Source organism: Rhinatrema bivittatum, chromosome 5 (genome assembly GCF_901001135.1).
Source record: "Rhinatrema bivittatum chromosome 5, aRhiBiv1.1, whole genome shotgun sequence".
Taxonomy (NCBI): domain Eukaryota; kingdom Metazoa; phylum Chordata; class Amphibia; order Gymnophiona; family Rhinatrematidae; genus Rhinatrema; species Rhinatrema bivittatum.
This window is the reverse complement of record NC_042619.1, coordinates 197,707,893-197,726,429: the sequence shown is the minus strand read 5'-3', so window position 1 is coordinate 197,726,429 and position 18,537 is coordinate 197,707,893. Positions and strand designations below refer to the sequence as shown.

The 18,537-nt window shown below is 45.6% G+C and overlaps 1 protein-coding gene across 2 annotated transcripts in view; it reads right to left on the bottom strand.

The window, feature by feature from the left end:
* Positions 1 to 18,537, bottom strand: part of LOC115092303 (cohesin subunit SA-2-like) — a 360,840-nt gene that overhangs the window by 193,078 nt on the left and 149,225 nt on the right. For both annotated transcript variants that reach the window (XM_029603069.1, XM_029603070.1), the window contains one exon: positions 12,491 to 12,598. In XM_029603069.1, coding sequence (XP_029458929.1) covers positions 12,491 to 12,598 — 108 coding nt within the window. The remainder of the gene's footprint in view (positions 1 to 12,490; positions 12,599 to 18,537) is intronic.

Genomic DNA, 18,537 nt, shown 5'->3' with positions numbered 1-18,537 from the left:
CAATGCATGATTAAAGCTTCAGAGGCATTTAAAAATAATTCAGCTGAAAAGCACAGTTGGGGAAACCAGAGTTAAAACAAGTTTTGTAAAAAAATCACCAAAAGGGTACATGAACCCTTTGCACCAATCACATAGGCAGAAAATGGACCAATTGAAACAGCCAGAACAGAAATTCTGTCAAGAAGTATATACCAAAATTGTTAAAGGGCAAAAGAAGGAAAGAAAAAGAGCATTGCAAAGCCGAGTTCAGAAAATGCAGAATTTGTTAAACCTAAAAAAAAAAAAAAAATATATATATATATATATATATATATATATATATATATATATATCATATATACAGGTTAAAAAGGTCATGTGACCACTTCTCCCAATAAGAAATTTGAGAAAATAGGCCAATCAAAAAGAGAACAAAGAAAATCTTTTAGCAGAAATATACTGTGCTAAAAGGAACATGCTACCAATGGTTAACCCAGGAAGATAACTTTTTATGAATTTTGCAATACTGGGCATACTTCTGCATTTTATATATAAGAATTAAAAACTAAGAAAAAATATATAAAAAGAATACTTTTTGAGCATGAAATTAAAAAACTGAGAAGTTTTTGTAGATCAGTGACTGCACCCACTTGTTCGGGATTCAGCCAGCAGTGTTTTCCCCCAGTACTGAGGTCTTTTCCTCTCAATACATAATACAGTAAAATTCACAGTATTTGAAAGATATATTTTTGCAGAACTAAGCTTTTAAATGCACACTGGCAATTTTGTTGTTTTGTGGACCACTAAAAATTGTGGGAAATAAACCACAGAGAAGGAAAAGAATGAAAGAAAAAAGTGTACATAAGGTTTTATACAAATAAATAAAGCAAAGAAACAAGAGGAATGGGAGCTAAAGAAGTAAAAAAGAAGTAAGAAAACGAAACCCACTCAATTTCTAGTTCAAAACATTAGGGCACTGTAGAAGGAACATCAAATGGTGCTCCTTATGGAGTAAGATGTTGGCAAAGTTACCACCCCGAGCAATGCAAGGCAGCTTGTTGAGCACGAAAAAAGTGGAGATCTTGTACATCGTAATTGGCCTGCAGCCAGTGTGAAATGAGAAAGGCCTCCAAGTGTTGCCAACTCTGGAGTTCTTTATTTGTTATAGTATATTGTCCCTCCGGATGCAGCCAGTTGCAAAACATGTACGTGTTGCGGAACATGCACTTCTTTGCTCTGCCATCTTGAAAACATAATAAACTTTTTGGATAAATAAGGACCACTTTAATTTCTTTTCCTCAAAAATTTGCTTCAAGATTTGGATTAGAAGATTAGAAGTGCAGCAACCATCGCATCAGCATTACCCCCATACTTATTTGTTTCCCAGACTGTAAAAGTCTGTGCCCTCATTGGTTGCTATTCAAATCCAATTCCCCTTTTCCCCCTGCCACTGAAGCAAAGAGCCATGATGGAGTTGCATGAAGAGTATAAAGGATTTTTGGTTAAGGGTAGTAACCAGTGCACCAGCAACTTACCCCACACATTCTTTTCATTTCCATCCTCTAGCCCAGTGGTCCCCAAACCTGTCCTGGAGGGCCACCAGCCAGTCGGGGCCCTCCAGGACAGGTTTGGGGACCACTGCTCTAGCCTTTAGGGATCTACAGTGTTTATCCCATGCCCTTTTGAATTCTCTGACTTTTTTTGTCAACACCACCTCCTCCGGAAGGGCATTCCAAGCATCTACACCCTCTCCGTGAAGAAATATTTCCTGACGTCGGTTCTGAGTTGTCCTCCCTGGCTGTAGTTCTACTGATTTTTTTCCAATGGAAAAAGTTTGTCGAATGTGCATCACTAAATCTTTCAGGTATCTGAAGGTCTGTATCATATCTCCCCTGCACCTCCTCTCTTCCAGGGTGTACATATTCAGATCCTTCAGCCTCTCTTCATAGGTCTTCTCATACAGACCCCACACCATTTTGGTCGCTCTTCTCAGGACTGCCTTTGTCCCTTTCTTTGTCCTTTCTTTCTTTGTTTGTCCTTTCTTTGTCCCTCTTGAGATATGGACTCCAGAAATGAACACAGTACTCCAAGTGAGACCTTACCAAGGATCTGTACAAGGGCATTATCACATCATTTTTCTTACTGGTTATTCCTTTCTCTATGCAGCCCAGCATTCTTCTGGTTTTAGCCATCACCTCGTTACACTGCTTTGCCATCATCAGCTCTCCAGACACTATTACCCCAAGATCCCTCTCTTGGTCCATGCCCATCAATTTTTCACCCCCCCATCACATACAGCCCTTTTGGATTAGTGCACTCCAGATGCATGACTCTGCACTTCTTGGCACTGAATCCCGGCTGCCAAATCTTTGACCACTCTTCCAGCTTTCTTAAATCACTTTTCATTCTCTCTACTCCTTCAGGTATGTCCATTCTATTATAGATCTTAGTATCATCTGCAAATATTTATTTATTTCTCATTTCTTATATACCACTCATCATATGCCAGAGCGGTTTACAATAAAATCCAATAAAAGTACAATCAATGTATACAAATTCCAAAACAAAATACATAGCATTCAAGTGAAATAAACAGTATATTTCAACCCCAACTATCTGCACTGTGCTTAATTTAAGTCTACCCCAGGCTAAGATGGAAATAGCCAAGTCTTTACTTTTTTTCTAAAGTTGAGGAAATTCTGCTCCACTCTCACCTCCAATGGAGACGAATTCCACAGCTCTGGACCACTAACTAAGAACATCCGTTTCCTGTTTGACACTTTACACATATCATGTTTTGACGGAAATAGCACCAATGCTGCTGATTTTGAACGAATATTCTGGGTAAGAATGTAACCCTTAAACTTATCTTGTAAGTAAACTGCACCCCCTCCATTTAATACTTTATACATCAAAATCATGAGTTTAAAATTAACTCATTTTTCAATGGGTAACCAATGAAGGCGTCTTAATGAAGGTGTTGCAATCACTCTGCGTGGGAGACCAAAAATCAAATGTGCAGCAATATTCTGTACCACCTGTAAATGCTGTAGACTATTTTTAGGAAGGCCCACCAATACCATATTACAATAATCTAATACTGAGCAAACCAGTGCCTGAACCACCAATCTAAAAATCTAAACCTCTAAAAAGGTTTAGAGTCTTCTTAGTTGGCTGAGTCAAAGTCAAGCTTTCTAAACCAAAATTTTCTTTAGCCCACCAGTAATTTTATTCAAAGAAACCGACAATTCACCCTGTACTGGAAACAATAAGCACAGATGTAACCTTCAAACCCCACCTTCCGAATAAGTGATCCTAATGGTTGCAAGAAAAGATTAAATAACAATGGGGACAAAGGGGATCCTTGCAGAACCCTGCAATTCAAGCTATATGGTCTAGATGGGACCCCCCTCACACGTACCACAGAGAAACAGCCTGCCAAAAAAGAAGATAACCAATCCCAAACCTTAGCCCCTAAGCCTAGTTGTCTACACTGTACCAAAAGCAAATCATGGTCAATCAAATCAAAAGCACTGGACAAATCCAACAGAATCATCACCACAAGTATTCCCTTATCTCTGTATTTCAATAACTCATCTTGCATACATGCCGTCACTATTTCGGTACTATAACTCTTTCTAAAGCCCGACTGACATCTATCCAAGGCTTTCACCTCCTCCAAATAACTAAACCACTGGGACCATATGACCTTTTCCAACACTTTATCCAAAAAAGGACAAATATAAATAGGGCGATAACTGGCACAGTTTGAATTGTCCCGCAAAGCCCATTTTAAAATAGGGGTTACCACAGACTGTTTCAAGGCTCCGGGCAAATAACCCTCCTCCAGGGACACACTGACTATCAACTGCAATCTAGACAAGAAATCTTCTGGTATTGATTCAATCAAGAGCAATGGGCATGGGTCCAGCTCACATGTAGTATCTTTGAAGTTTTGCAACACATTCTATAATTCAAGAATGCCCACCCTTTCAAATTGCAGCAATTCCTTTCTATCCATATAACCATCTAACTTGCTGTTTGGGCAAAGGTCCTTCTATCCCTTCCACAATATTGCTCAGAAAGATATTGAAGATATTGAACAGAACCAGTCCTAAAATGAACCCTGTGGCACGCCACTTAACACAGTTTTCTCTTTAGAGAAGGTTCCATTTACCATTATACTCTGTCTCCTCTCAGTCAACCAATTTGTAATCCATGGCACCACCTTGACACTCACTCCCAAGCTTCTCATTTTAGTCACAAGCCTCCTGTGTGGGAAATTATCAAAAGCTTTGCTAAAATTCAAGATCACATCGATTGCTCTTTCTCGATCCAATTCTCTAGTCACTCAATCAAAAGAATGAAATCAGATTTGTCTGACAGGATCTTCCCCTGGTGAATTCATGCTGCCTCAGGTCCAGCAACCCATCAGATTGTAGATAGTTCACTGTCCTTTCTTTCAGCAGAGTCTCCATTAATTTTCCTGACACCGAGGTGAGGCTAACTAGTCTGTAGTTTTCAGCCTCCTCTCTGATATCACTCTTGTGAAGCGGGACCACCACCACTCTTCTCCAATCCCACGGCGCCACTCCTGTTTCCAGGGATCTATTGAAAACGTCCTTCAGCGGACCCACCGGCACATCTCTGAGCTCTCTTAGTATCCTGGGATATATCTCATCCAGCCCCTTGGCCTTGTCCACATTCAGTTTGCCTAGCTCCTCCCACACATTCTCTTCTATAAATGGAGTTTCGTCTACTACATGCCAATCTACAGTCTTATTAACCAGCAACGGTCCTTCTCCAGGGTCTTCTTTAGTGAATACCAAACTGAAGTATTTGTTTAATATTTCTGCCATTTCTTTGTCACTCTCTACACATTGTTCCTTGTCACCTTGCAATTTCACTATACCGCTTCTGACCTCCCTTCTTTCACTGATATATCTGAAAAATGTTTTGTCTCCTTGCTTTACCACTTTGGCCATCCTTTCTTCTGACTGACCTTTTGCTTTCCTTATTTCTATCTTCGTTTCCCTCACTTCTGTTAGATATTACTCCCTATGCTCAATTTTCCTTGGAACCTTTTTACTTCTTGAACGCTATTCTTTTTATCTTTATTTTTTCAGTCACTTCCTTATACAACCAGATTGGTTTCTTTTTCCTCTTACTATTGTTTACTTTCCAAACATAGATTTGTTGCCTTTGTAATAACTCTTTTTAACTTGGCCCACTGTTGTTCCACCTCACCCATTTTTTCCTAGTATTCCAGTTCTTCTTCTTCCAAGTACGTCCTCATTTTGACAAAATCAGTATTTTTGAAATTCAAAACTTGTCTTTGTGTGAATTCTCTTTGTACTATTCGCAGAATCGAACAATACCATCTGATGATCCCTGGTGCTCAGGTGAGCCCCTACCTGAACATTATAGACATTATCACCATTAGTGAGCACCCTCTCTTGTGGGTTCCATTACCAATTGTTTAGGCAGAGCCCTTTGAAGAGCATCCACTATCGCTCTACTTCTTGCAGATTACGCAGAAGGGATACTCCAATCCACATCCGGCAGATTAAAATCTCCAACAAGCAACATTGCAATCTTCATTCCCACCTTTTGGATATCTTCAATGACTTCTCTGTCCAGTTCTTCTGTTTGAGTTGGTGGCCTGTAGATCACACCAGTAAAAATGGAAGCACCATCTTCTTTATTTAGGACGGTCCACAATGTTTCTTCTCTACCCCAATTCCCTTGCAAGTCAGTTGCTTGTATATTGTTTTTGACATAAAGAGCTACTTTTCCCCTTTTTCTGTCATCTCTGTCCTTTCTTAGCAAGTTATGCCCAGAATGGCTGTATCCCAATCAGGTCTCATCCTTTCTTAGCAAGTTATGCTCAGAATGGCTGTATCCCAATCAGGTCTCCGTAACAGCAACAATGTCCGAGTCCACATCCACTATTAGAGCTGCAGGTCTGGGATTTGTTACCCAGACTAAGAGCATTTGTAGTCATAGCTTTCCAGTTACTCTTCACATTTACCTTTTCTGTTTTTTGAACTAATTGATTTTGTTACTTCCTTTTCCCTCCTCTTGTTTTGATGGGGGTGACATGCCAAATTCACTGGCCACCCCCGCTTCCTAGTTTAATTGTCTGATAATGTATGATCTGAATTTTTCACTTAGCATTCTCTTTCCTACCATTGACAAATGTAGCTAAATCTATCACACAAAATAGAGACAACATATTCACAATGAGGTAGATCTTAAAAAAGTACACGCGCACATACTTTTGTTTGTGCAACCGGCGCAAACAAAAGTACGCCGGATTTTATAAGATAGGTGCGTAGCCGCGTGTATCTTATAAAATCTGCACAGGCCGCAGTGCCGGGGGACTCGGGACCGCCCTCCCGGCCTGCCCCCGAACCGTCGTCATGCCCCCGGACTCACCCTGGGCCGCCCCGTGACCCCGGACATGCCCCCAGACACACCCCCGGCCTGCCGACACCCCCCCGGACACGCCCCTCCTGCCCCTTTTACGAAGCCCCGGGCTTTGCATGCGCCGGCGGCCTATGCAAAATAGGTGCGCCGGCGTGCGAGTGCCCTGCACGCGTAAATCCAGTATTATTTATTTAACAAATAGCACACTCACCTATATAGACACTTTAAAAACTGAACTAACATACACACACAATTCATACATACCTTTTAAAATAACATATTGCACTTGAAATAACAATGTACAGTAATTCACAAATATTATATTCCCCAATTTAAACTGCAAATGCCCATTGCTTTAAAACATGGGTCCGGATGGTAAGCTTCTTCATATGGGTCCGAGCAAAGGTATGCAGGGATTTTCATATAGCTGCCCTGCAGATTTCCTGCGGAGAGACTGATTGACTCTCCGCCCAAGAAGCGGCCTGAGCATGCAAGGAATGAGCTTTCAAACCCTCAGGAACCGCCCGGCCTTTGCAGATATAGGCTGAAGCAATCGCCTCCTTCAACCACCGAGCGATCGTAGTCTTAGAAGCTTGGTTGCCCCTATTTGGACCACTCCAGAGAACAAAAAGATGATCCGAGACCCGGAAGTCATTGGTAACCTGAAGGTACCGCATCAAAACGCATTTAACATCCAGTCGGCGAAGATCACTGCCCCCTGACCCCGCTAAGTCCATAGGAGAAAACGCGGGGAGTTCCACCGACTGATTGACGTGAAAGGAGGAAACAAACTTCGGCAAGAAAGAGGGCACAGTTTTGAGAGAGACACCCGAATCCGAGAACCGCAGAAAAGGCTCTCTACAGGACAGAGCTTGAATCTCCGACACCCTCCTGGCAGAGCAAATGGCAACCAGGAAGACAAATCCTAGAGAGTAGCCCTTTGGAGAGGTTCGAAAGGAGCCGCACAAAGGACCCGAAGGACCAAATTTAGGTTCCACGAAGGACAAGTGGCCCGGACGGGCAGCTTCAGGTGCTTAGTGCCCTGGAGGAAACGAACGACATCTGGGTGAGAGGCCACCGCATGACCTTCGATGGTGCCCAGGAGGGAACAGAGGGCTGAAACCTGGACGTGCAACGAGCTGACGGAAAGCCCCTTGGAGAGATCCCGCTGAAGGAAAGTGAGAATCATAGAAACTGAAGGCGAACGAGCCGAGACACCTAATTCCGCACAGACATTCTTAAAATGTTTCCAGATGCAGACATAGGCCAGGGACGTAGACTACTTACAGGCCCGAAGCAGAGTGGAAATAACCTCTTCTTTATAACCCTTTCTCCTCAATCTTCACCGTTCAAACGTCATGCCGCTAGACAGAAACGATCCACCTGGTCGAAATATACAGGACCCTGCCGAAGGAGAAGGGGGAGATGGCCGAGGCGAAGAGGACCGTCTGTCACCAGATTTACCAGATCCGCGAACCACGGCCTGTGAGGCCACTCGGGAGCCTCGAGAATGACTGGACCCCGGTGAAGTTCTATCCTCCTGAGAATTTTTCCCACTAGTGGCCAGGGTGGAAACACGTAGAGGAGAATGTTGTGAGGCCAAGGGAGGGCCAGCGCATCCACTCCCTCCGAGCAATGCTCCCTCCAGCGGCTGAAGAATCTGGGAGCCTTGGCATTGTCCAAAGTTGCCATCAGATCCAGGTGAGGAGGACCCCACCTGCGAACAATCAGATCCATTGCCTCGTTGGACAACTCCCACTCGCCAGGATCGAGACGTTGTCGGCTGAGGAAGTCGGCTTGAACATTCTCCTTGCCCGCTATGTGGGAGGCAGCTAGACGATCCAAGTGGTTCTCCACCCAAGCGAAGAGCTTGCTGGCTTCCAGCGCAACCAGACGACTTCAGGTATCCCCCTGATGATTTATATAGGCCACAGTGGTGGAATTGTCCGAGAGAATGCGTACCGCTTTGTGGCGGATTAGCGGGAGAAAGCCCATGAGAGCCAGGCGCACCGTGCGGGCTTCTAGATGAATTATGTGCCAACAGGACTGGACTGGGGACCAGTGGCCTTTCGTTGTTTGAGATTGACAGACCGCTCCCTACCCGGAGAGACTGGCGCCCGTCGTGACTATGACCCACAAAAGAGTCAGTAGGGGCATCCCCTTCAGGAGATGCGCTGGCGACAGCCACCATTGTATGTCTGCAATGGTAGAGTTAGAGAGATATAGGGTCTCCTGGAACTGCTCGGACACTGGCTGCCAGCGGGATAATGGACACATATGTAATGTGTAATGGACACATATGAGCAAAAGCCCAAGGGACCAGGTCGATAGTGGAGGCCATGGTCCCCAGAACCTGCAAATAATCCCACGCCGTGGGAAGCGGCAGGGAAATAAAGTTGCTCACTTGGTCGATGAGCTTGAGAGCCCGCGCATCCGGGAGAAACACTTTTCCAACCCGAGTGTCGAAGCGAGGTCCCAGAAATTCCAGGACCTGGGAGGGCTGAAGATTGCTCTTGAGGAAGTTGATTATCCAGCCGAGTGAAGTGAGGAGAGCCAGAACCCTGGCGACTGCTCAACCACAAAGAGCTGATGACTTGGCCTGCACGAGTCAGTCGTCCAGATAAGTGAGGGGAGCGGTGGCAAGGCCGAAGGGTCGAGCCCGGAACTGGAAGCTTTGGTCCAGGATGTGGAATCGGAGATAATTCTGATGCTCTCATCAAATTGGTATGTGAAGATAAGCCTCTGTCAAGTCAAGAGAGGCCAGATATTCGCCTGGACGGACCGCTGCTATCACCGCTTTCAGGGTTTCCATTCAGAAATAGGGCACCCTGAGAGCCTGGTTGACTCGCTTGAGGTCCAGGATTGGATGGAAGGCATTGTCCTTCTTGGGCATGACAAAGTAAATGGAATACTGGCCGGCACCTTGTTCCTGTACTGGTACCGGGATTATCGCCCCGAGTTCCTGGAGCCTGGCTAGGGTTTGGCAGACCGCAGGCCTCTTTAGTTGACTGCAAGGAGAAACGAGATGAAGATCCTGCAGGTCCCTGGCAGATTCTAACGCATAACCACTTCCTATCACTTCGAGGACCCACTAATCGGATGTGATTTTGGCCCATTCCTTGCAAAACAGAGCAGACGCCCACCTAAGTTTCGAGCGGAGGAATGGACCGGCTGGATCTCATTGGGGAGCGGACTTGGCGGCCGGGTGTTGCTGACTACCATCTCGGAAGGCCTGGCAAACCCCGAAAGGAATGAGACCATGACTGTACCTGGAAGTGCCTATTTTTGGGAAAGGAACCGCGCGCCCTGTTGTACCAGGAAGCGGTACGCGTCGGGAAGAAGGACTTAGACTGTTTAGGGCGGTCCTCAGGCAGCTTATGGACCTTGTTTTCACCCAAGGATTTAATAAGCTGCTCCAGGTCCTCTCCAAAAAGCAACTTGCCCTTGAAAGGAAGTGTGCCCAGCTGGGCCTTGGATGAAGAGTCCGCGGACCTGTTGCGCAGCCAGAGGAGACGTCTGGCCGAAACTGCGTAAACCATTGCCTTGGCCTGTAGGCGAAGCAAGTCGTGCAGGGCATCCACGCCGTATGCAATGGCGCCTTCTAAGCGTTCCACCTGCTCTGCCTCTGCCAACGGGAGGTCCTGGGTGCTGAGTAATTGCTGAACCCACCTAAGGCTTGCCCGCTGCATGAGACTGCTGCAGATTGTCACCCGGACCCCTAAGGCTAAGACATCAAAGATCCACTTAAGAAAAAACTCGAGTTTGCGGTCTTGAACATCTCTCAATTCTGTAGAGCCCACCACTGGGATCGTGGTATGCTTGGTGACTGCCGAGACAGAAGAATCCACTTTGGGAATCTTTAGCATATCCAAGCAATCTTCTGGGAGTGGGTAGAGCTTATCCATAACTCTCCCGACACGGAGACCTGTTTCAGGAGCTTCCCATTCCCGTAATAGAAGTAGCTTATGCATTGGATGGAAGGGAAACGTGAGCGGAAGCGCCCTAAGTCCTGCCAGGACCTGGTCCGTGTTTGCCGGCATTGTGGCCGTCATCGTATCCTCCAGGGGAGCATCGATCCCCAATTCCTGGAGAATAAAAGGAATAAGTGGCTCCAGCTCTTCCCGCTGAAAAAGACGGAAGACTCGAGAATCATTGCCCTCAAGGGGGAGGCAGGTGTGGAGAAATCCTCATTGGGATCCTGTAGGGGGTCCACAGGAGGTTGGGGCGGATCCGGTGGGAGGGGGGATCCTGGGACCACCTGCACCCAGACAGGACCCTGCGCATCTGGTACCGCGGGGGGCAGCGGAGCGGGTATCCGAGGAATCTTTGGAGGAGGGGGCCCTAGGGAGGGGTCCTCATCCTCCTGTAGGCTAGCCAAATAAGATTTGTGCAAAAGCACAAATTCAGATGAAAATCGGGCTCGAGAGGATTTTTCCCGTTGGGGGGGGGGGTTGAGGGAGGAGAAGAGGGGTCCAGGGCATCCCCATGAGAGAGTACCGGGCTTAAATCGGGGGGTAGAACCTTCAAATCCAGCTCCTCTGCCCTCTGTAATGCTGAATCGGCATCAGCAGAAATTCCTAAGATGTCTGCCGGGTCAGGAACGGCCTGGCCATGCGTCAGGGAGTGCGTCCCCGGGCTGAGGTCTTCGGCACTGCCGAGGAGGGGTCCTCCCCACCTGGCAAGCAGCCGAAACACACACCATCGCGGGAGAGCCGGGAGGCCGGTTCTCCACAAGCCAGACACAAATTTGAACGCGGCATAGCAAAGTAAGTACAGCCGCGAGAGAAAGAAAAAACAGCTGAGCCAGGAGCCTCCGGGGAGAAGTGCAGGAGATCGAACCCTGCACTCTCCCGCTAATGCACAGACAACCAGTGCCCAAAACCCTGCTGCCTCTCTAAACCTGACCAAATGATACAGATGGGTTTATAAAAAAATTGTATTTTTTTTTCTGGAGAACAGGGGAATCAAACCTCCCTGAGAGGGCACCCGAGGAACAAAACTTCTTGGGGCGAGGCAGAGGGTGAAGGGGGAGTGACTGGCACCACCAGTATCGCCCCAAAGTCGAGAGTTCACCGGGAAGGGAGCCTAGGCTGAACCATTCAAGGGGCAAGCCCCCCTAGGCACCCCAAGAGCGAGGGAGACAGGGCTGTCTCCCTAACAGAATAAAGGTGACAAATTATTATTATTATTTATTTATTTATACGTCTTTTATATACCGAAGTATTGGCAGGGGCCTTCACTCCGGTTTACATTTATAACAACGCTATATATATATATATATATATATTTAAAGTAATTCAGACCAATACTTGCTTGAGCTTGCCCACAAGAGAAAGAAGAAAGCAAGAGACCCCGTAGGGTAAGGGCAAGCTAACAGGGAACCGGAGGGTGAGCTGTCGCATCTGATGGAGACAGACAAATACTGAAGGGCTGCAGGGTAGGCTCTGTCCTGATTATAGGATACCCTTTTCAGTTTTGGTCTGTGTCCATCTGCTGGACACGAGGCTCAACCCATGGTCTGGACTGATCCGGGTACAAACAGGGAATTTGAGTTATTCTTCTTTAAGTGCATCACTTTGCACTTGTCCACATTAAGTTTCGTTTGCATGCCCAGTCTCCCAGTTCTGCAATGTCCTGTTACAATTTCTTACAATCGACTTGTGATTTAACAACTTTGAATAATTTTGTCTTATCAGCAAATTTGATCACCTCACTCATTGTTCCCATTGCCAGGTCATTTATAAATATGTTAAAAAGCATCAGACCCAGAAGAGATCCCTGGGGCACTCCACTATTCACTTTTCTCCATTGACAAAATTTACCATTGAACCCTATTCTGTTTTCAATTTTTAACCAGTTCCCAATCCACAATACATCACTGCTTCCTATCCCATAACTTTTTAATTTCTTATGAAGTCTCTCATGAGGGACTTTGTCAAATACCTTGTGGAAATCCAGATACTCTATATCATCAGGCAAGCAAATTTTTCATATTCTTTCTATAGTAATAATCTTCACTGGTAGTCACATTCCCTTCAAACTAAGCTGAGATAAAATAGATAAAGGATATCCAGAAAGTTACCTTTTATAAAGAAATTCCCCAGCTGCTGCAGCCAGTGGTCTGTGTGCTGTATATACAAACTGGTACAAGATTTCATAGTCTTCGCTCATGAACACATCCTCACAATTCCTACACAAAGACAGAAAGTGGGCTATTATGCAGTGTGAGATTACATAGCACCTTGTCCAATAGATATTTGATATTATACTCTACGTGTTACCACAGACATTTATTACGAAGAATAATCAGAGATTCACCTACTTCTGAAGGATCTGCTGTTGTGAGAGATTGCTCAAAACCATATGAACATAACCTTTTCTACCACTGGAAAATACAAACTTTCCTTGAATATTTGCTTCTAGAAAAAGGTTTGCTCTTGTGTATTATGCATATCATTAAAGTATTTGAATGTGTTTGTCATGTTCCCCAGTCTTTTTTTTTTATCAATTAGGATCAGAATATTTAAGTCAAAGTCAGGGTCCCTAGTCTCCTTTGATTCTGTGGCCACAGGAAGGATCGCAAAATCCAGCACTTCCCACAAAATTCCTTCTCCGCATATTTGCTGTAGGAAACCAGCGGCTAGGACACTAAGTAGAGGAGATAACCGCTACATCTTTCCTACCGTCTTCCCCTCTCCTACCTCACCCATGTGCTCTGAGGAAGACTAATCCAGGCTTCCTTAAAGCAGAATACAGCAGCATAAATGCAGCGCCTCAGGCGGCTTCCTCTTCCTGTCCAGCCCGGGGGCCAGAGTATCGCACTTTAAACCTCACTGCACTACGGTAACCTCCATGGTTCAAAGCGTAAAACTACTGCACCAGGCTGCACAGGAGTTGGAAGCAGCCCGACATACCATGTTGTTTCCACTATAATCTACTTCAAGAAAGCTCAGATCACTACACGTTGGGTAAGATAGGGAGAGGGGAAGGTAGGAAAATGACTCAGAGATGCAACTCACTCTACTGGGCTAAATTCTATAGAAAAGCATTCTGCTGGTGTGAGTTCCGGAACTACTGTGAGCAACTCACAGTGCTGGCCTACATCCTGACAATATATTTTGGTCATCTTAGCCCAGCCAATCAGCAGCTAAAGGGCAGACTATCACGCAATCAGCTGGCAGGAGGCAGGCTGAAAAGGGCAGCCTGAAGAAATTTTAAAAGCAGACATAACAACATTTTCTCTCTCTTTGGACCACATGGGCAGTGAATGGAACAGGCCAGACACCTGAAGCAAGGGGTGCTGCTGTAGGGCAACATGCAGAAGCTGAGAGAGTGAGGACCAGAGCTGCACAAATGCCGATGTATGAGAGAAGTGTAGTTAAACATAAGAATTGCCATACTGGGTCAGACCAAGTGTCCATCAAGTCCAGTATCCTGTTACCAGCAGGAACTCATGAGTGTTCGCAAAGGTGAGAAACTGGAGAGCAGGGCCTATGATAAAGGGTGGAGTGATCAAAGCCTGAGGCACTGTATTGCTGCTGCTATGCTCTACTTTAAGGAGGCCGGGATTGACATATGTGAGTGAGGAGGGAGAGAGGGTTCAGTGTGGGTGCCAGTGAAGGGATGAGAAAGTTAAGGAGGGAATATGGAAGTGTGTGTGGAATAAGGGGATCAGAGATGATGTGTAATGTGTATGATAGTGAGGGGATTAAAGGTCTTGTGGAGCATATATGTGAGAGTGAGTGAGGAGGTGAGGGGTAAAGGAGAGTGAACATAAGAACATAAGAAATTGCCTTGTTGGGTCAGACCAAGGGTCCATCAAGCCCAGCATCCTGTTTCCAACAGAGGCCAAAACCAGGCCACAAGAACCTGGCAATTACCCAAACACCAAGAAGATCCCATGCTACTGATGCAATTAATAGCAGTGGCTATTCCCTAAGTAAACTTGATTAATAGCAGTTAATGGACTTCTCTTCCAAGAACTTATCCAAACCTTTTTTGAACCCAGCTATACTAACTGCACTAACCACATCCTCTGGTAACAAATTCCAGAGCTTTATTGTGCGTTGAGTGAAAAAGAATTTTCTCCGATTAGTCTTAAATGTGCTACTTGCTAACTTCATGGAATGCCCCTAGTCCTTCTATTATTCGAAAATGTAAATAACCGAGTCACATCTACTCGTTCAAGACCTCTCATGATCTTAAAGACCTCTATCATATCCCCCCTCAGCCGTCTCTTCTCCAAGCTGAAAAGCCCTAACCTCTTCAGCCTTTCCTCATAGGGGAGCTGTTCCATCCCCTTTATCATTTTGGTTGCCCTTCTCTGTACCTTCTCCATTGCAACTATATCTTTTGAGATACGGCGACCAGAATTGTACACAGTATTCAAGGTGTGGTCTCACCATGGAGCGATATAGAGGCATTATGACATTTTCCGTACCATTAACCATTCCCTTCCTAATAATTCCTAACATTCTATTTGCTTTTTTGACTGCTGCAGCACACTGAGCTGACGATTTTAAAGTATTATCCACTATGATGCCTAGATCTTTTTCCTGGGTGGTAGCTCCTAATATGGAACCTACCATCGTGTAACTACAGCAAGGGTTATTTTTCCCTATATGCAAAACCTTGCACTTGTCCACATTAAATTTCATCTGCCATTTGGATGCCCAATCTTCCAGTCTTGCAAGGTCCTCCTGTAATGTATCACAGTCTGCTTGTGATTTAACTACTCTGAATAATTTTGTTATCATCCGCAAATTTGATAACGTCACTCGTCGTATTCCTTTCCAGATCATTTATATATATACAAGCCGTTAAGCCCGTTAAAACAGGCTACATCCCTCTGTCTCTCACCTCCCCCTCATTCTCTCTCCCCTCACTCTTCACCACCCCCCTCCCCCACCCACTCCTCTCCACCCTCCCTCTCCTCTCACTCAGTCCCTCCCTCCCTCTCTCCCCCCTCTCCCTCACTCCCTCCTCTCCCTCACTCCCTCCCACTCAGTCCCCCCTCTCTCTCCCTCCCACTCACTCAGTCCCCCCTCGCCCCCCTCTCCCTCCCACTCACTCAGTCCCCCTCTCCCTCCCTCCCACTCAGTCCCTCCCTTCACCCGCCTCCATTTCCTTCCGACGCCGTACTCGCAACTCCTCGCAGCCCACACCCACCTCCATTTCCTCCCGGCGCCGTAAGCGCGACTTCCCGCAACCCTCACCCAGCTCCATTAACTCCTCCCGCTCCTGCCGGCAGATCTCGGGGGGGGGGGGTGTCACTCCCGCGCCCCCCCCCCCCCGAGATCTGCCGGCAGATCTGGGGAGGAGAAGTAGCGCGCGGTGCCGCTACTTCTCCTCCCGCTCCTGCCGGCAGATCTCGGGGGGGGGGGGCGCGGGAGCGACACCCCCCCCCCCGAGATCTGCAGGCAGATCTGGGGAGGAGAAGTAGCGGCACCGCGCACGCGCGGCGCCGCTGCTTCTCCTCCCGCTCCTGCGGCCCCACCGCCATTTTTTTTTCTGACCGACGTCCTTGCCCACACATGCGCAGTAGAGCTGCGCTCTACTGCGCATTTGCGGGCCGTCGGTCACAGGCCATTTATAAGGTAGATTGAAAAGCACCGGTCCAAATACAGATCCCTGAGGCACTTCACTGTTTACCCTTTTCCACTGAGAAAATTGACCATTTAGTCAATCTACTCTCTGTTTCCTGTCTTTTTTTTTTTTTTTTATAAATATGTTTATTGGATTTTTGAACATTACAAACTTAACTTTCACAGATCAAACCCTGTTATACACTCTATGACCAACCGCCCCCTCCCCCAGTCTCTATCCCTCCCTTTCCCTTCCCTTCTTGTCCTTTGGTACAGGGGAGAATGTCCGTGTTTGAGCACTGATGGATCTTCCTGATGCAGTTTCTATTATTGGAGAGATTTTCCGGCGTTGATAGTATGCAATGTCCTCCTTCAGCGGTTATGCGTCATATCTCGTAGCCAGGGATCCACATAGTTTCCCACCCTTGGGGCCAGGTAATCTGTAAAAGCTGCCCAAATTTGCGGGGTCTGTACAGATTTCTTTGGCATAGCTGGTATGAGAATGGCGTGCTCCATAGAACAAAGACGCACCAATTTCTTAAATCAATGGTCATAACTAGGAGCACTGGCATCTAGCCATTGAACTAGAATGACCTGTTTGCCCACCAGACCTGCTTTGAGACAAATAAAAGTTCGGGAGGGGATAACTTGGTATGCATCAATTCATCCATCCCGAATAACCAAAGGTTGGGGTCTGGCGGTAGAGGTTTTTTCAGAATAGTTGAGCAAGCATGACTCACTTATTTCCAAAAATGAGAAAATGTTTTACAGTCACAAAAATAATGAAAATAGTTGCCGTCAGGTCTGGTACATTTTGGACATTGGGATGTTTGTGCGATTTTCTTTTGATGGGCTCGTTTGGGTGTAATATAGCTCATCCAGAGAAATCTGTACTGCGTTTCTTGCAGAAGAACATTTTCCGATATTGCCTTCAAACTTTCAAAACATTTCACAAACTCTGCATGTGTTAAGGAAAAAAGGGGCCACCCTTGCCATCTGGCATATAGTAAATTTAGGGGTTGCAAATCGGAATACCCTATCATCTCCTTGTAAAAATAAGAAACAGAGGGTTTACTTCTTCTTCCCACTTGAACCTTTTCCCGTAGTGTTTGAACTGCTAGCGTGTCTGTCAAAGAGAATTTCTCTGATTTAATGAAATGAGTAACTTGAAGATAGGCATATTGTTTCCTGTCTTTTAACCAGTTTGTAATCCACGAAAGGATATCGCCTCCTATCCCATGACTTTTTAGTTTTCTTAGAAGCCTCTCATGTGGGACGTTGTCAAATGCCTTCTGAAAATCCTTATGTTTTCTTTGAACCTAAACAACTGAAGGATTTCTTATTGGGTCATCTCCTAGAGAATCCTGATGTGTGATCGATTAAGTATATATTGGTTGCCCACCTATCTTATTCTGTTAACATACTTTGAAATTCCTGTTTAACTCGTTCAATGTGTTCTTGCCTCAGTAATTCTTATATTTAGGAATGTATTTGGAAAGAAAAGTATCTTTTTTCATATTGTTTTTGAGTAAGATAAGATTAATGTGATTCCGGAATATGAACCAAATTCTCATAAAGATGTATTTCATGATTAATTGTGAAAATTTGAAAATAGAAAATAAAAAAAAAAGCCTTCTCAAAATCCAAATACACTATATCTACCGGTTCACCTTTATCCACATGTTTATTAACCCCTTCAAAAAAATGAAGCAGATTTGTTAGGCAAGACTTCCCTTGGGTAAATCCATGTTGACTGTGTTCCATTAAACCATGTCTTTCTATATGCTCTACGATTTTGATCTTTAGAATAGTTTCCACTATTTTTCCTGACACTGAAGTCAGGCTCACTGGTCTATAGTTACCCGGATCACCCCTGGAGCCCTTTTTAAATATTGGGGTTACATTGGCCACCCTCCAGTCTTCAGGTACAATGGATGATTTTAATGATAGGTTACAAATTTTAACTAATAGATCATAAATTTCATTTTTTAGTTCCTTTAGTACCCTAGGATGCATACCATCCGGTCCAGGTGATTTGCTACTCTTTAGTTTGTCAATCTGGCCTGCTACATCTTCCCGGTTCACAGTGATTTGGTTCAGTTCGTCTGACTTATCACCCTTGAAAACCATTTCTGGTACTGGAATCTCCCCAACATCCTCATTAGTAAACACGGAAGCAAAGAATTAATTTAGTCTTTCTGCAATGGCCTTATCTTCCCTAAGAGCCCCTTTAACCCCTCGGTCATCTAATGGTCTAACCGACTCCCTGACAGGTTTCTTGCTTCGGATATATTTTTTAAAGTTTTTATTATGGGCCAGATTTTATAACCTACGTGTAGGCGTAGATTTGTGCACGCAAATCTACGCCCAATTTTATATCTGCGCGCGCAGCCATGCGAATGTTATAAAATCCGGGGTCGGCACGCGCAAGGGGGTGCACACTTGTGCACCTTGCGCACGTCGAGCCCTAGGGGAGCCCCGATGGCTTTCCCTTCTGCTCCCCCCCACCTTCCCCTCCCTTCCCCTTCCCCTATCTAACCCGCTC